This window comes from Symphalangus syndactylus, chromosome 19, assembly GCF_028878055.3.
Source record: "Symphalangus syndactylus isolate Jambi chromosome 19, NHGRI_mSymSyn1-v2.1_pri, whole genome shotgun sequence".
Lineage (NCBI taxonomy): Eukaryota > Metazoa > Chordata > Mammalia > Primates > Hylobatidae > Symphalangus > Symphalangus syndactylus.
Window position 1 is genome coordinate 21,958,788 of NC_072434.2, and position 17,465 is coordinate 21,976,252.

The following is a 17,465-nucleotide window of genomic DNA, read 5'->3' on the forward strand; positions in this document are numbered from 1 at the left end:
AGTCTGGTGCCCAGCGTTCAGCTATATCCTCTACGTGGCTACAGGCATCAGAGTTTCTCAGAGTTCAATTCCTCAGGGATAGGACTGCCCACTCCACCCCTTCTGAACGGCACAGGCTGGGGCACAGACTGGCTCTGACTGCCTGCTTTGATGCTGCTGCTGCTGCTGATATTGTTGCCCCCTCCTCTCACTGGCTGCTTCCTCCCCTGCCCTGTCCCCAGATCCTTAAACACTTTGACATCGGGTTCACCTCTGTCTTCACTGTGGAGATTGTCCTCAAGGTGAGTGAGGGCGGTGGGGCAGCCCTGGGGAGGGAGTTTCCCTGATGTGGCTCCAGCTTACACACAGTCAACTCAGGGGCTGGAGAGAAGCGGAAAAGAGGTGGAGAGTGGCAGGAAAGACTCTTGGGACCCAGCACACCGGGCAGGCCCACGGGTGTCTGGGTGGTGGGCTGGAAAGTGAGGCTCAGCCAGCCTGTGGCTCCCTCATCCACAGAGTACAGCCCATGTCTTGAAGCCTCAGGCATTTTTCTATTTTTTCTTTTTAGACGTCGTCTCACTCTGTTGCCAGGCTGGAGTGCAGTGGCGCTATCTCAGCTCACTGCAACCTCCGCCTCCCAGGTTCAAGCAATTCTCCTGCCTCAGCCTCTCAAGTAGCTGGGACTACAGGTGCCTGCAACCATGCCCAGCTAATTTTTTGTATTTTTAGCAGAGACGGGGTTTCACCATGTTGGCCGGGATGGTCTTGATATCCTGACCTTGTGATCCATCCTCCTCAGCCTCCCAAAGTGCTGGGATTATAGGCATGAGCCACCTCGCCCAGCCAAACTCCGGCATTTTTCTTCCATACAGTTAGCTTAAGAGCAGACCTGGTGGCCGGGCACAATGGCTCACGCCTGTAATCCCAGCACTTTGGGAGGCCGAGGCAGGCAGATCACCTGAGGTCAAGAGTTTGAGACCAGCCTGGCCAACATGGCAAAACCCCGTCTCTACTAAAAGTACAAAAATTAGCCAGGCATGGTGGCGGGCACCTGTTCCCAACTACTCGGGAGGCTGAGGCAGGAGAATTGCTTGAACCCAGGAGGCAGAGTTTGCAGTGAGCTGAGATCCCACCACTGCACTCCTGCCTGGGTGATAAGAGAGAGACTCCATCTCAAAAAAAAAAAAAAAAGAAAAGAGCAGAGCTGGGGGAGCTGTGTGATTTGTCGTCCCTAGACCTCTGTTAACAGCGACTGGAAAGGCCTTTTCCTCCAAGAGTCCCCAGAGAAGTGACCACTGCCCTGAGCTGGGTTCCTGGCAGCTCTGCCCTGTCACGCCTTTTCCACACCTTATCCACAGCACGTCACTGCTCACCCATTCCCAACACAGATGCACGGGGTTCCAGCCATCCTGGGGGTGGTGAGCTCTGGGGGCAGAGGGAAGACCCATCTGTAACTGAAACCCAGTAGCCCCGGCGTGCACATTCATGAACTAAGAGAGGAGAGGCTAGCCGAGCCCCAGGAACAGGCTCAGAGCAGGCTGTGGTGTGAAATCAGGACAGTACCTTATTTCGGGGCCTCAACTATTGAAGGAATTGAGTAGAGGGAGATGGGGGCTTCCTCGAGGTCAAGAAGTTTGTGGAGTTCGGGGCATGAGAGCCAGAACTTGAAGTTGGACAGGCCTTCACTGGGTAGAGATAGCTAGGGCGGCCTAGGACAGACAGTAGCAAGTGCGTTATAAGGAGATCTGGGGACATTGCCAGAGAGGATAAAGTGGCCCCTTTGGGCTGGGATATATTGCACATGCAGGGAGGCCTGGGTGCCGAGTCTGGGAAGGCAAATTAAGACAAAATCATATAGGTCCCTGAATGCTGGGAAAGGTTTCAACCCTGTTCGATTTTAAGGGCAAAATGCATTTGTGCAAAGGCATGGGAGATTATTAGAGAATATATCAAAGAAGCTGAGAGGGGAGCAAGAAGGCAGGTGATGAGAAGGAGGTGGAGAGGGAGGAGAGAGGGCCCAGGACCCCTAGAGTCCTGGAGGGCTTTTTCAGCCTGACCTAGCAAGCCACAAGGCAGAGGGGATCGTCCAAGAAGCTTCCCAGGAAGGAGGAGAAATTTTATGTCCCACAGGAGACAGTGGGGCCAGGGCTCCCCGACTCTGTGGACCCATGGGAAAGGAGACCCAGGGTTCCCTATGGTATGTAAAGAAAGAGACTTCTGGCCCAGCTGCCCATGAGAAGTCCCCACGCTTCAACAACTGTGAGCAGAGATAGGAAATGCATTTAGGCCACTGCAAGGAGTCGAGTGAAATATAGAGATTTCTGGAAGGCTATTGCCTCAGTAAGTGCTTTCCTGAGCAGAGGCGAGAAGCCCTTGTCTGTGGGAGACAGGCCTGTTCTCCAAGCTCCTCCATCCAGGCTGCTGCCTTTTTCTCCCCAGATGACCACCTACGGAGCCTTCCTGCACAAGGGTTCCTTCTGCCGCAATTACTTCAACATGCTGGACCTGCTGGTGGTGGCCGTGTCCCTCATCTCCATGGGACTTGAGTGAGCAGCGGCAAGGGCCAGCCCTGGGGACAGACCACCCTCTGCTCTGTGCCAGGGCTTTGTAGTGGGAGTCCCACCCATGTTGGTGGGCCCCTGCCACAAGAGGAGGGTCTCTCAGGGCCTCTGATGGGGGCAGGGGGTCCTGTGGGTTGTCACCAGCTGGAATGTGGGTTGCCACCAGTGAAGTGGGTAGCGCTCTGTTCTGGAGACTGGCAGGGGATGCAGAGAGGAGGAAATGGTCCCTCCCTCCCCAACCCTGTAGGGAGCACAGCCCCTGCCTTTGGGGCGCTCACCGTCCGATGGGAGGGACGGAGCCTCTAGCCACCCACAGGGAAAGGCTGTCTTCTGTTTCATGACACACCCATGAGAGCACGGTCCAGATAGCAGGGGTGGCTCTGCCCTGCAGTGCTGGAGGAAAGGGAAGGGGAAGGTGGGAGTGTTTTCAGGCAGAAAGGCAGCTGGTGTGGAGGGCAGGATATGGCTGGAGGCTCCGCCGCAGACTGGGCTGGCTGGAGCAGGCTGCCCTCAGCCCCCTCACCACTGCCGCCCCCCCAGGTCCAGCGCCATCTCCGTGGTGAAGATCCTGAGGGTGCTGAGGGTGCTCCGACCACTCAGAGCCATCAACAGAGCCAAGGGATTGAAGGTGAGAGAGGGCCTGGGCAGGAGCCCCAGAGAGGGATGGGAGGGGTTACAGGGGCCTTCTCACTCCAGAAACCTCAGCCCAGCCATGGCTGGGACCCCTGTCCCGTCTCCCTGGCCAGATAGGGGTGAGGATGAGGCTGGGGTAGCTGTGCTTCCCCACCAGCCTCTCCCCACCTCCAACTCATCAGGAGGCAGCAAGTCTTGCACTCCTGGGGTTTCCTCAGCTGGGCTAGCAGAGTTACCAGGGTGCACCCCCAGCCCCCATTGGCCCCTCTCTCCCCAGCACGTGGTGCAGTGCATGTTCGTGGCCATCAGCACCATCGGGAACATCGTGCTGGTCACTACCCTCCTACAGTTCATGTTTGCCTGCATCGGCGTCCAGCTCTTCAAGGTGAGCCCCTGCTTGCACGAGCAGCTGCCCCTCCCGCTCCCAGCCCTGGTGCCCGCTCTCAAGCACAAGGAGCCCCACATTGTGAAAACAGATGTCTTTGAATGCACAGTTTTTCATATGAGAATATCTTATTTTGAAAAATAGGTCTTCACCACGCCAAACACGTAAGTTTGCAGAAAGCCAGTAAGGCATCATTACATTTAAATAGCACCTTGAGTTCCACAAAAGCAGCCCAATGATAATCTCAGAAACAGTCAATGGGCTTCTAACACTACTGAAATGGTAGCAGAGGGTCATGTGTCTATTGAGTTGAAATTAAAAGACAATTCAAGCCCTATCTCTTAAAGCTATTGTCATGCACTTAGAATTCTATCAAACAAAACAAGAAAACGGTTAGTTCGATGTCCATCTTTTAAATATGACTATGAAACTTCAGTCTATAAATACAACTCTCCTAAATCAAACTTTTAAGAGGCAGCCATCTTTCAATGATGGTTAATAGCTTTAAGAGATCTAATAAGCTAAAATGAAAACCTGACAGCAACTATCTTAAGCTCTTTTAAAAAGTAAATACACAAGCAACACAACACGTTGTTGAGACTCAAAGTGAAGTTGCTTCAACGGAATGCACAGAGTTTTAAGGCTAATATATGGCAAGTCCAGATCCAGTTTCCTCAGTGACGTCCATCCCTGGCCTCTTGGTTGACTGCTGACCACCGTTGCCATTGTATCTGCTCTCTCCCTATCTCGCATGGCTTTTCCTTGGGGAGGGAGGCCCCTCCTCCCAGGGCCCTGCAGCCATTCCTCTCCCTTCCCACCCTTGCCCGCTTCCTCCCATCCTGCCAGGCCTGTGCCAAGCATATGCCCTATCCCAGCCCCACACTCCGCCTCCGTCAGTGCAGCTGGGCTGCGGCAGCCCATCTTCCTGGCTGGTATGTCTGCCATCATCCGCATCTACCAGGAGCCTCTAAGGCTGGGAGTTCATCATCTCACATCCGGAGCCGACCTTATACTTTTCTCGCTTTCCTAGGAGAACACAGCTATTCAGTTCCTCTCTAGGAATTAGCCCTACAAAGATGTCCCTCCCACAGAACCCTGATTTCCAGATGTCTCTGGCTCTCAGATCATTTGCAGGACAGAGAAATTGATTCCTGAGTATACACCAACACCCTTGATACTTCCTGCATGACCCAGCTGCTCCTCCTATCACCAAAGCACGATCTTTCAAAGTCATAATTACATAACCTCAGTCAGTCTTAGACATGCAATGGCATCATCTTACAATCATTCATTCATTCAACAAACATGTATGGAGCATGTTTTCCATACCTGAACCAGGGCCTCTGCTAGAGCTGAGGGCCTTACAAGCCAAATCCTCCCTGAGGGCAGGGAACAGGCTCTGAGAGAAGCAGCAGCGTGGAGCCCCCAGAGGACCTTCGGGGGGAATAGGTCTTGTTGGTCCCTGTCCTGGAGGGATGGGAGGGATGAGAGTGTTTATCGTGTCTGGCCACTCTGCCAGCTACATGCAGCCTTATCCCCCTGGCCCAGCTAAGGGCTGTCCACCTCCTGCCCCCCAGCCCCGTCCTCTGCCAGGCTTGGGTCCCCAGAATCCCCTGAGGGCAGAGTCTGTGTCTGCCTCATCCCTTTGCCTGGCCCCCTGCCCAGGGCCTGGTGTAGAGGAGGCCCACCAGACACGCTACCTGAAGGAATGAATGAGCCGCTGCCCTCCCTTTGGCTTCCACGTCCCTTCCAGACAAGCAAGAGCAATTGCCTGTCAATACCCAACTCTCGCCATGCTTTAGTCTCTCATTAAAAGACCCCCAGCTCCTGCCTTCCAGGAGGTCCTAGAAGCATAACAGTTCCAGTTGGCATTTGATGTCGCATTTGACTCTGTGGAAACACCACGTGCATTCCACGTCATAGCAGAGTCGAGCTTTGCTTTCCATAGTAAATTGGGCATTTGGTGTTAAGTGCCCAGACCCTGCCCAGTGGCAGCTCTATCCACTCTCTGCTTACCCCAAGTACCACCCGCCTCACCTTCACCTTCTGCTCCAGCAACCATAAAAAGGGCATGTGATAGGAACAGCATAGACCTGTGTGGCAGGGGCAGTGGGGGGGCAAGGGCCAGCTGTGTCTTCAACTAGTGCTGTGTCCCTGGCTGAGGCAGTTTCTCTATCTGGGTCTTTGAAGGAACTGCACCAGAATCCATGGATCTCAAGCCTGATTTAGCTTCCGTAAGACCTAGCCATCCTGCTGGGCACGGTGGCTCACACCTGTAATCCCAGCAATTTGGGAAGCCGAGGCGGGCGGATCACTTGAGGTTGGCAGTTCAAAACCAGCCTGGCCAACATGGTGAAACCCCTTCTCACTAAAAATACAAAAATTAGCTGGGCATGATGGCACATATCTGTAATCCCAGGTACTCAGGAGGCTGAGGCAGGAGAATTGCTTGAACTGGGGAGGCAGAGATTGCAGTGAGCCAAAATCACACCACTGCACTCTTGCCTAAGCAACAGAGCGCGCAAAAAAAAAAAAAAAAAGACCTAGCCATCCACTACTTTCCTTCAAACATGTTGTTCAGGGGCCCAGTCTGTGACATAGATAAAAGGAGCAACTGCTGTGGCCAAAGTCAGGGCAGAGGATTACAGAGCCCCCCTACCTGGGCCTTGGGCTGGGACATGGGACCCCACTTGACTCTGAGACAAGTTGAGTCATCAGAGCCCAGCTGGGCTCCAACTCTGCAGCTCCCACCCCACTGGCAGGAGGATGGAGGTGGGAGGTGGGCAGCCCCTCCTCCTTGTTCCATATGGGAGACTGCAGAAGGCCTCCTGCAGCAGTGGGGGAGGTGAGGGGCTCAGAGGCTCAGCTCCCCGAGGGAGGGGCAGGGGCTGAGCTGCACTCATGTCCATCCCTTCAGCCCATCGGGGGCACTCAGTAAATGCCTCTCTGAGGCACTGCCTTCTCGGTCTTGGCAGCATCTAGGCTGGGTGGGGAAGCCCTGGGGGAGCTGTGGGAATGAACGATGATGAAGAAAGGTGGCTGCTCTGGGGCCCTGCCCCAAGGGCGAGTTCATGCCTCTGAGAGGAAGAGACGGGCTCCTTTTTCCAGATGCCTGCCTTCCCTCCCCCCTTCCACTGTTCACTCCCAGAGCCCACTTTTCTATCCTGTTTCCATGACAACATGCCTCCCTCCCTCCCTCCCTCCCTCCCTCCCTCCCTCCCTCCCTCCCTCCCTCCCTCCCTCCTCCTGGCTGCAGGGGAAGTTCTTCAGGTGCACCGACTTGTCCAAGATGGCAGAGGAGGAGTGCAGGTACACGGGGCAGGGAGCACAGTGGGATGGTCACGGGGCAGGCAGCACGGCAGGACGGTCACAGGGCAGGGGACTGTGTGTTGGTGAATGATGGCCCTTCAAGCTGGAAACTGGGGAAGCTCAGCCTCTAAGCCTAGGAGGGATACTCAGAGACCCCTTTCCTCGGGCTCGCCCAGCAGTGTCCCCTTGGGTCCCAGATCCGGAACTTCATTTCTCCTGCACACTCCCCACCCAGGGCCCAGAGGATGTGGGTGGGGCAAGGCAGCCCAGCCGTGCCCTGTGGAGTGACTGGGCCTCCCTGCCACAGGGGCTACTACTACGTGTACAAGGACGGGGACCCCACACAGATAGAGCTGCGTCACCGCGAGTGGGTACACAGCGACTTCCACTTCGACAATGTGCTCTCAGCCATGATGTCCCTCTTCACGGTCTCCACCTTCGAGGGATGGCCTCAGTGAGTGAGGGCTGGGGCCTAGGTCCCTCGTGGGCATGGTCAGGTAGGACCAGGCAGCCAGCCTGCCCTTCTGCAGCCCCCATGGTGCCACTGCTACCTCTGGCAGGTGCCCAACAAACCCACCAACTCTCTGATGGTTTGATGGTATGTTGACTGGTCACTCCAAAGTAGGCCTGACCAGGGGGCGTTGACAAAATGCACGCAGTCCACCATAGGTGTATGCCTCTCTGCCCACAGGGCAGATTGTTAATATTGATTGATTAGGGATAGATGGGGCAACCTCTGGCAAGGCAGAGCCATTCCAGGATTGGGTCTGGTCTTTCCTGGCCCCGTCCTAACTCCAATCCCATAACTTGACTGTTGAGAAGGCTCTCTTGGCTCTCCACAGCCAGTGGGATAAAGCCCATCCTTCTCGGCCTGACTCTCTGCCTTGTTACCCCGCCCAGCCTGTCCTCTCTTCTCTGCCCACACCCAGGCTGCTGTACAAGGCCATAGACTCCAATGAGGAGGACGTGGGTCCCATCTACAACAACCGTGTGGAGATGGCCATCTTCTTCATCATCTACATCATCCTCATTGCCTTCTTCATGATGAACATCTTCGTGGGCTTTGTCATTGTCACCTTCCAGGAGCAGGGAGAGACTGAGTACAAGAACTGTGAGCTGAACAAGAACCAGGTGCCTGGGCTGCCTGCCAGAGGTGGAGGGCAGAGCTCCAGCAGGCCTCCTGCTGGCCCGAGCCCTAGGTTCAGCCAGGGAAGAGAGGCCTGAGGGTGACCCTAGAACCTGCATTTGATGCCAAGCCCTAGCCTCCATGCACCCTACCCTATCTCCAACCTGAAGCAATACAAGTTGGTAGAGTGGGTCTTCTCGTGGAACCTCATGATGCCCAGAGAAAGGAAGCCTTTCAGACCCCCAGGCTAGTCTACAGCGCCCATGGGAATGGGCTGTGATAACTCAAGGGGAACCCAAGAGCCCAACAGGATTCTTCCCCTAAACGGTTCAGAGTCCTCAGCCACAGCCCCTGGCCACAGCTGCTCCTGACTTGCCCGTCAATCCCGTGGATGTGGGTGTGGAGAGGGAGGGAGGGGCCTTTTGGTGCTGACCTGTCCTGTTGTATGTGTCGCAGCGCCAATGTGTACAGTATGCCCTGAAGGCCCGCCCACTGAGGTGCTACATTCCCAAAAACCCATACCAGTACCAGGTGTGGTACATTGTCACCTCCTCCTACTTTGAATACCTGATGTTTGCCCTCATCATGCTCAACACCATCTGCCTCGGCATGCAGGTAAGGGCTCCCAAGGAGACAAATGTCTGATCAGACTGGGACCTGGGCCTTGGGTAGGGCAGGGTGAATAGGGCAGGATAGCCAGGATTCCCCCCAGTAGACATTTCCTGTGCACTGTGTGCTGAGGTGCTACGTGGAATACAGAAGTGAACTGCGCACAGGCCTTGTCACCAGGCACTTATGGTTTATTAAGGAGGTAATTCAAGCATAAAAATAGTATGGTAATTCTGCAAACAGGAGATAGCTACCACAGAAGGAGGAGAAAGTATGGGAAGTAGAAAGTGCTTTCTCTGTTTTTCTTCTGCTGTTGCAAATCTGGATGGTTGAGTTGGCTGGAATCTTGGCTCTGGTCCCAAGAAAAATGGGTTTAGTATTTGCAAAACAGATGTCTCTCTTGGGAGTTGAGCACCCTTTATAGACAATATCATAATTAGCAGGATCATTATCAAGCCTTGATTCAGCATCTGATTCCTTAAGCCCTGTATGAATAGGATGGTGCAACTAGGCTCCCTGCTCCTAGAAGCCCAAGACACACCCAGTGATAAGAACACTCGCTGCTAGGTCATGGTGATATGGAAAGACAATCACTGAGCCAAGAGGCCCAGCTCGCAGAGGATCGTCAGCACTGGCTTGTGTTTGGGGCTGAGTCAGGCAGTAGAATTGGGCAGTCCTGCCAAGGCAGGGCAGGGTGGAGGCAGCCATTGGATCCTCCCAAACTACCTGGAAGGTTTTGTGGAAGAGGGAGAATTTCATCCACTTTCTAATAAAAGGGTAAGAGATCCCTGGGAAAACTTACAAGGAAGTAGATTTAAGGAGGGTCATAGTGGTAGGTGACAGGGGCCTCACCATCATGCCTCATCAGCACTGGGGGCGGTGTGCAGACAGAGTAAGCTTGGTGAGCTCTCAGTTTCCCACTAGTAGCCAGTGATAACACGGACTGTGGAATCCAGGAGTCTTCCTTCCCAGTCCTGTACCCAAATGACTAAACAGAACCTGTCACAGCACCCTGCCTGGACGACCTGCCACCCTGGTCCTCCCAGAGCAGATATGTAAATGAGCTCTGGCCTTGCAGCCCTGCATGTAAATGAATGCACTCTGCAGGACGTGGAATTGGAGCCCCTCCCCTCCTGTGTTACCTCTTTTGTGGTGGTGGGGTAGGGGGAGGGTGTTCATAAAATTTGGCAGAACTCAGGGGATTGCTAAAGCAGCTTCTAGTTTTCTGAGCTAAAACAAAGTGAGCAGGGAGCCCAAGAAAGGGTTGGGGGCTGCCCAGGAAGAGGCAGGGGCTCTGGGAATGCAATCTACAGGGTGGGCAAACCCAGCCCCCCGACCCACTGCTCCTGCGTCGCCTCCACAGCACTACAACCAGTCCGAGCAGATGAACCACATCTCAGACATCCTCAATGTGGCCTTCACTATCATCTTCACCCTGGAGATGATCCTCAAGCTCATGGCCTTCAAGGCCAGGGTGAGTGTGGGGGCTGCAGGGCCAGATGAGAAGCTGGGGCTGGGGGGTGGGGCCTTCCAGTGGAACATCCACCCCCATCCCTCATCCTATCAGGGCTCCTTTGCCCAGCACTTCTGCTCCCAACTTGCTCACCCCTTTGCCCACTTCCACCTTCGGACACAGGGCAGGCAAATCTTCATGCGGCCAGAATTGACCAATGACAGAAAGACTCTGGGAGCCTCTTCCTTTGAGCCTCTCTTACATTCTCACCTGCCCTGAAGTTTCTGAAGAACAGGCCCAGGGCTGGGGGAAAATCTTGCCTTGTCTCTTTGGTTCTCAAGTCCATTCCCATGGTTCCCAGCACAGCCCTGTCAGTTCTGCACTGTCAAGCCCCAGATAGGATGTTCAGTGGGGTTCAGGGGATGAAAGAGATCTCTATCTGGACCAGGACCCCAAATCCTGAGTTCCCAACAATTCTCCCCTCCCCCCAACCACTCTACTTTTTGCTCTGGAGGAAGGGAACTAAAGAGCAAAGGGGAGAGGAGTGTTGGAGTGGGGGAGCCCACTGGAGCACCAGTGGGAGGTGGAGTCATGGGCACCCCACCTTGGCCCAACCCGCAGCTCTGCATTAGCTCGGGTGGGACACTGTCCTCTGCTAGCAGCCAGAGCTCCTTCCTCCCAAAGCTCAGCCCCTCCCTTTCCCATCCTTCTCCTTCCCAGGGCTACTTTGGAGACCCCTGGAACGTGTTTGACTTCCTGATTGTCATTGGCAGCATCATTGATGTCATCCTCAGCGAGATCGACGTGAGTATCAGGCAGGCAGAGCCATCACTAGGATTGGGTCCAAGAGCATGTGTTCGGTCCACAGATATTTGTGGGGTAGCCACTGTGTGCGCAACATGGAACCCCAGGGGTTAAAAAGATGGAATGACAAGTCGTGGCTTCTGCCCTCAAGGGGCTATCATTCTGCTGGGCAGAGAGATAACTCAGATACCAGGGGACACAATGGGTGTACCTACTACACTATCAAAGGCAAGAGCTGTAATGGAAAGGAAAGTCGTCTCTGGGTGGGGTGGTCAGAGAAGGCTTCACGGAGGTGGTGCCATCTGCCTGAAGGAAAGGGAGGTGGTGACTGGAGTTGGAGAGGAGAGCAAGGAGCTCAGGCAGGGCTACTGTAGGAGAGGCACAGAGCAGGAAATGCAAAGAAGGTTCAGGGCATGCTGAGTGGTCCAGTTTATCGGAAGCATAAGAACATGCAGAGAAGAGAACAGAGAGGGCAAGGCTGGAGAGCTAAACAGTGAGAGTGGGCTTCAGCTTTATGGAGCAGGCAGTGGGAAGTCACTAAAGGTTTTTAAACAGGGCAGTGGGAGGATTAGAGTCCTTCTTCTTTTTTTAAAAATATGTTTTTGGAATATAGAGATAGGGTCTCCCCGTGTTGCCCAGGCTGGTCTCCAAGTCCTGGGCTCAAGTGATTCACCTGCCTCAGCCTCCCAAAGTGCCGAGATTACAGGTGTGAGCCACCGCGCTGAGCCCTTAGAGCCCTGCTTCTAAAAAGCTGACCTGGAGATGAGCAACAGGAAGTGAGAATGACTAAAATTAAGAGACCCAGTTAGAAGATTCACTCATTTATTTCTCAAATATGTGCTGAGTACCTCTCATGTGCCAGGCATGGTTCTTGCTGCCTGAGATACAGCAGTGAACAAAATTGTGGAACAAACTGGCAATAAATAAATCAATCTCTAATATGACAGATGTGACAAGTACATAGTATTATACAGATACATAAAGGGAGTTAGAGGCTTAGAGTGGAAGAGAATGGGAGGGTGGTGTCCATATGACACTGGAGCAGAGGCCTGAAGAAAGCAAGGGCATGAGCCATGCCAGAACGGGGACCAGAATGTTGGCAGAACAGGACAGCAGTGCAAAGGCCCTGCAGCAGGATGGTGCTTGCTGAGTTTGAGGAAGAGCAGGAGGCCCTTGTAGCTGGAGGAAAGAGTGGCGGAGATGAGGTAAGAGAGAGAAGGCAGGGGCCAGATCATCTAGGCCCTTGAACGCCACGGTTATGGTCTTGGATTTTATTCTGAGGGAGACGAGAGCCCTTTGGAGGGTTTAAGTGTGAACAGACTTTAGTTTTAAAACAATCACTGTGGCTGCTGTGTTGCGAACAAACTAAACTGTAGGGGACACAAGCGCTGACCCAGCGAGAGCAGTCAGGGGGTTCCCACAGTGATCCAGGTGAGAGGCGATGGGGGCTGGGGCTGGCTGTGGAGGCTGTGAGAAGGGGTCAGTGTCTGGATCTATTTTGAAGGTTGAGCTGACAGGAAGGCTCCCAGGATCTGGACCAAGGGGATGAGACCTTGGAGGTGGAATGAGAAACAGCAGCAGGACATGCCTTATGAGGGGGATGAAAGGAGCAGGGAGGCAGTTTCAGCCAGAGAGGTCCACATTCAAGACCTTAAAAGCCGAGCCCTCCCGAGGCTGCCTTGCCGAGGGTCTGCAGCTGAAGGTTGCTGCAACGAAGGAGGGTGGAGAAGATCCGAGAGTTGAAGGCCAAAATCAAAAAATAGTTGCCCAAGTGGCGTCCTGGGAGGGACACAGTGGAAGAGAGAGAAAGACGAGCATTCTTCTTTCTGAGCCATGGTGGGATGTCACCCAAGGGCTGGCTGATCTGGCCATGAGGGATCCCAGCAGGGGACTGGCCCTAAAGCTAGGGGCTCACCCATGCATAGGGCTTTCTTCTGAACTGCCCCCTGCTCAACAGAAAGCCCTTAGGCTGTGCTGGCCTGTGGGGTGAACCTTAGGGTGAGTTGGGGATGGGGTGGAAGGATCAGCACTGGAGATGCCTGAGGTGGGGTGTGGGTGAAAGGAATGGCTGAGGAAAAGTCTGGAGTCTCTGAGGAAGGAGCCCTCAGCTGAGGCTGAGCTCTGGCAGGGAGTGGGGACTTGGCTGTCACACTGGCTGTCTGATGTGCTAGGGGAGGGCCAGGGTGGGAACCATGTTCACCCTCCATGCACAGAACAGACGGTGACAGACAACCCCATCTGCTCAGATCCCCTGGGGGCGCTGAGCTAGCAAGGGGCAGGGTGGGCTCTGAGCAAAACCAGTGTGTGTGTGTGTGTGTGTGTGTGTGTGTGTGTCTGTCTGTCTGTCTGTGTTGTGTATTTCCATCCACACTCAGTTTTTGCTGGGAAATAGTATCCCAAAAGCCTCCATGGTTTGACAGCAGCGCTTCTCACCAGCACAGCCAGAACAGAGAAATCTAAACAGCCAAAATAAACAGCCCAAACTAAAAATAGTTACTTCTTAAAATTTGAGGTCTGTGTAGCGGAAGCCTGGATATATCAAAACAATGTCTTTGGTGGTGGAAGCCAGGAGTGTGTCACTGGTTTTCATTTGATTTTTAGCAGATGTCCCTTACCAGTAGTGTTTGCTTAAAGTCACGTGAAGATTGATTTACATACCTGATGTACAAACCAGGGAAAGGGCTAGGGGAGCACATTGGTTAGAAATTTCTGCAAGGACAGAAATGGTCTGCCCTGTCCAATAGAGTAGCCACTAGCCACACATGTCTACTTGTCACTGGAAAGGTGGCTAGAGGAACTGAGGAACCGAATTTCTGGTTTTATTCAATTTTCACTGTAATTCAAATAGTCACATGTGGCTAATGGCTACCATATTGGATAGCACAGGTATAGAACACTGGTCGTCATCTTCGCTTGCATATGAGAATCACCTGGGGTGCACTTAAACTTCTGAAGCCAGGCCCCATCCCCTAGAAGCTGACTTAATTGACCTAAGTGGAGACCCAGCAAAGGTATATGTGTTTTTCGAGTTCTTCAGGTGATTCTGACATGCATCCAGGGTGGAGAACCAGTGGTTCAGGGAAAATCTGCCCCAGGAAAAATCTGTTGTTTAATGGGAATACCAGTATGCCAGGGATCAGTCTACCTGTGGATAATTGGAAGATAAAACAATGACTTCTTTTGACCCAGGGCTGCAGAACAAGGGCTTCTCATGAAGTGTGGCCCAAGGGAGTAACAGGAAGAAATTGCTCCCACACACCTACCCACCTGCTCTTTAAGAGCCTGAATACTGAGATAGAAGCCTTGGTCCCAGGTCCAGTCCTGGGCAGAGAAACATCTGCTGTGGGGATCTCAGACTCCCCCAGAGGAGCTGTGCCCCTGGGAGATGGGATTTCCACAGGGGCCCGGACCCTGGCCTCAGGGCACTACGGATGTGAATCCATTTACAATGAGCAGGCATTTTCCAGTGCACCCTCATTAGGGACGTCCCCATCATCACATAACCCTAACACATAAGAAAAATCCAAATCCTTGCCACTGGTAGCTGCATCTCCAAAATGAGAAGGGACCTGTCTGTGTCCAGCCTTCCCTCCCCTTCTTATTTCCTTGTCCCCCGCCTCTTGCCTCACAGTTCCCACAGAGCTTCAGTCCTCACTCCCACCCACCCCGCCCCTGATTGACAGCCATGTGGGGTCTTTAGCCCCTGCCTCTTTTTCTCTTTAACTCTTCTGTGTGTCTGTCCTTTCTGACACATCTCTTCACCTCCCTCCCACGTGTCCCTCCTCCTCTCTCTCCTCTCCTTCCCCTCCCTTCGTCTCTTTTCTCCACAGACTTTCCTGGCCTCCAGCGGGGGACTGTATTGCCTGGGTGGAGGCTGCGGGAACATTGTAATTTCAGGCTGCACGAGCCTGCCTGGCACAGCTCCTGCCCTGCCACTTGCATGCATGGGCCTGGCTGCGTGGATTGCATGGGGTGGATCAGCACTCAGGGCTCCCTCCCCAGGGCAGGCCCCGCTGAGGACCCAGGCTAGGCTCGGGTGGGGGCAGAGGCTCTGCAGTCAAGTGTGCATGGATACAGTGGCTTCCTCAGAGCCCTGGGAGATGGAGTGCGGGTTCTCTCTGGCACCCTCTGTGCAGATGGAAATACAGTCCAGAGAGAACTGTGATCACTGGCAAAGGACCTTAGTGACAGCTCATTGAGCACAAGGCCTTTGAGGACACAGGAAGCAGGGCAGGGACAGCTCTCCCCTTCCAGAGTATTTCGTGTGTCTAAGGCTGGCACAAGATTAGAGGCTTGCCTGGCTTAGAACAGCGGCGTGCGGGGTGGGAGTGATGGGGAGTAGCCACATTGAGTTTGTGGCAATAGAGCAGCCAAGCTTTGGGAAATCTTCGCACTGGGAGGATGCCAGGGGAGGGGCCCTAGGAGGGCCACCAGGGTCCTCGACTCAGTGGCAGCTTGAGGAGATTGTGAGATGTGCAGCAGGTCCCAGTGGGCAGGCAGTGGGCCTGGGTGCAGCCACACCCCGGGGCAAATCCCTGCCACTGCTCCCAAGCGTGGGCTTCACCACGCTGCCTGGTGCCCCACGTCCTCTTCCCTGCCTCCCAGCTGAACAGCCCCAGAACCCTGCGCCCAAGGATGGTCCCAAACTGGTGGACAGCAGGGGCCAGAGGTGGGGCTGGAGCTCCTCTCTGCCACAAACATCTCCCCAACACACACAGTGCACCTCCCTCCCTGCCCTGCCCCTTACCCCTCTGAGGTGCTGCCCCCAGACTGACCTCTGGGGCTGCTGCCCCGCAGGACCCAGATGAGAGTGCCCGCATCTCCAGCGCCTTCTTCCGCCTGTTCCGTGTCATGAGGCTGATCAAGCTGCTGAGCCGGGCAGAGGGAGTGCGCACCCTCCTGTGGACGTTCATCAAGTCCTTCCAGGTGCAACAGGGACCCTGGAAACTGCACGTACCTGGGGAGGCCACTAGGGACATCTGCCTCAGCCCAGGGTGGGCCCCAGGGGAGCCCAGGGCAAGGCAGAGCCCTGGGGAGCTAACGGAGGGCAGGGCTGCAGACACACAGTGGAGCCCTAAGACACTGACTGGCGCTCCCGCTCGCCCTGCAGGCCCTACCCTACGTGGCTCTGCTCATCGTCATGCTCTTCTTCATCTACGCTGTCATCGGCATGCAGGTGAGAGGCAGGCGGGCCCAGGCCAAAGCATGGATCTTGGCCAAGTTAGAGGGGGCATCAGTGGACCCTGAGGAGCCTGAGCAGAACGCAGGCTGGACCCTCTGCCCTCCCTGCCTTGCTCGTGAGAAAGAAGGAGGGGCAACCTCCCTGATCGTGGATGGCTGGAGTGTCAGATGCTTGGATGCCAGCCAGGAGAAACCTGGGCATGTGGGTGGACAGCAGGGGCCAGACTGTGTCTCTAAGACCCGACTGGAGGCCTGGGTGGCCTCTGTCTACCCTCCCCTGAGAGCCCTTCCCCCACACATTGACTCACCGGGTCTGCTTGCTGCTGGGAAAATGGGTCTACCCTCCTATTTTTCTTTGGCTTGCTGGGAAGAACTTTACCTGACCTAGAAAATAATCCCATTTTTTTTGGCTTCAGGTCTGATGTGGCCTGTAATGAAAGGAATTTTGGGGAAGTAGGGGCGAAGGTAGGGGTCAGGCAGGAGAAGGCAGTGGGGGATAAGCTGAGGGGACACTTTAATCTAGGTTCCACAGTCAGGGCCCTTTGTGACTTGCAGATGTTTGGGAAGATCGCCTTGGTGGATGGGACCCAAATAAACCGGAACAACAACTTCCAGACCTTCCCACAAGCTGTGCTACTGCTCTTCAGGCATGAGTCTCCTGCCACCCCCACCCCCGCCCCACTGACCAGTCCAGCCTTTGCTCTGTTCTAATCTGCACTGGAGCCAGGGCTGGCTTCATGGGTGTGTGACCTGTGCAGCCACACAGGGTCCTACACTCAGAAGGGTCCCCTGCTTGGTTGCATGCTCTGCTGTCACTGCCTTGAAGATATTCATCGTTTTGGAAAAAGTGGCCCCACAGCTTTATTTTGCACTGGGCTCCTCCACTGAGTGAAGTGCTGCATTTTCCTCCCATCTCATCCCCATGAAGCAAGAGACAGAGGTCAAATATCTTCTCCCGGACATTTGCCCTCGTCGCTCCAGGAGCATGAGCAGGAATGCAGGGAAAGGCAGAGCAAAGCGCCAGATGGGGCGGGGGGGCGCTGCCACAGGTAGGGCGCAGGGGCCTATGCTTGGCCAAGGCACAGGAGCTAGAGCTTGGATTGCAACCGAGGATCCTAGGCTGCAGGCCTGCTGGGCGTGCAGGAGCCAAGTGGGAGAGGTGAACTTCCTGGCCCACAGTGGAATGCTCTACTGAGACCAGACAAGGCCTAGGGACACCCACACCCAGGGCCCCTTCTTGGCACAGCCTGTCGAAGGCTCCATGAGGTCACAGCAGCCTGGAGCCCTTATGGCCCGTGAAAAGGAGACCGCCACCTCACCATGTGCAGGCGGAGATTCCCACCTCACCCCTGGCTCTGCACCTCAACTCCAAACCTGAGGCCACCCTGCACTGCCTGCTCTAGGAAGGAAGGGAGCTAGCTGAAA

General features: G+C 54.6%; 1 protein-coding gene across 1 annotated transcript in view; it reads left to right on the top strand.

Moving 5' to 3' along the window:
• The window catches only part of CACNA1S (calcium voltage-gated channel subunit alpha1 S), a 72,904-nt gene that overhangs the window by 43,186 nt on the left and 12,253 nt on the right, over positions 1-17,465 (top strand). Inside the window, exons 19-32 of the mRNA XM_055233618.1 lie at positions 222-281; positions 2,419-2,525; positions 3,081-3,168; positions 3,451-3,558; positions 6,815-6,867; positions 7,175-7,321; positions 7,797-7,998; positions 8,450-8,608; positions 9,966-10,076; positions 10,776-10,859; positions 14,690-14,746; positions 15,657-15,785; positions 15,970-16,035; positions 16,596-16,687. Of these exons, the coding sequence (XP_055089593.1) occupies positions 222-281; positions 2,419-2,525; positions 3,081-3,168; positions 3,451-3,558; positions 6,815-6,867; positions 7,175-7,321; positions 7,797-7,998; positions 8,450-8,608; positions 9,966-10,076; positions 10,776-10,859; positions 14,690-14,746; positions 15,657-15,785; positions 15,970-16,035; positions 16,596-16,687 (1,463 nt within the window). The remainder of the gene's footprint in view (positions 1-221; positions 282-2,418; positions 2,526-3,080; positions 3,169-3,450; positions 3,559-6,814; positions 6,868-7,174; positions 7,322-7,796; positions 7,999-8,449; positions 8,609-9,965; positions 10,077-10,775; positions 10,860-14,689; positions 14,747-15,656; positions 15,786-15,969; positions 16,036-16,595; positions 16,688-17,465) is intronic.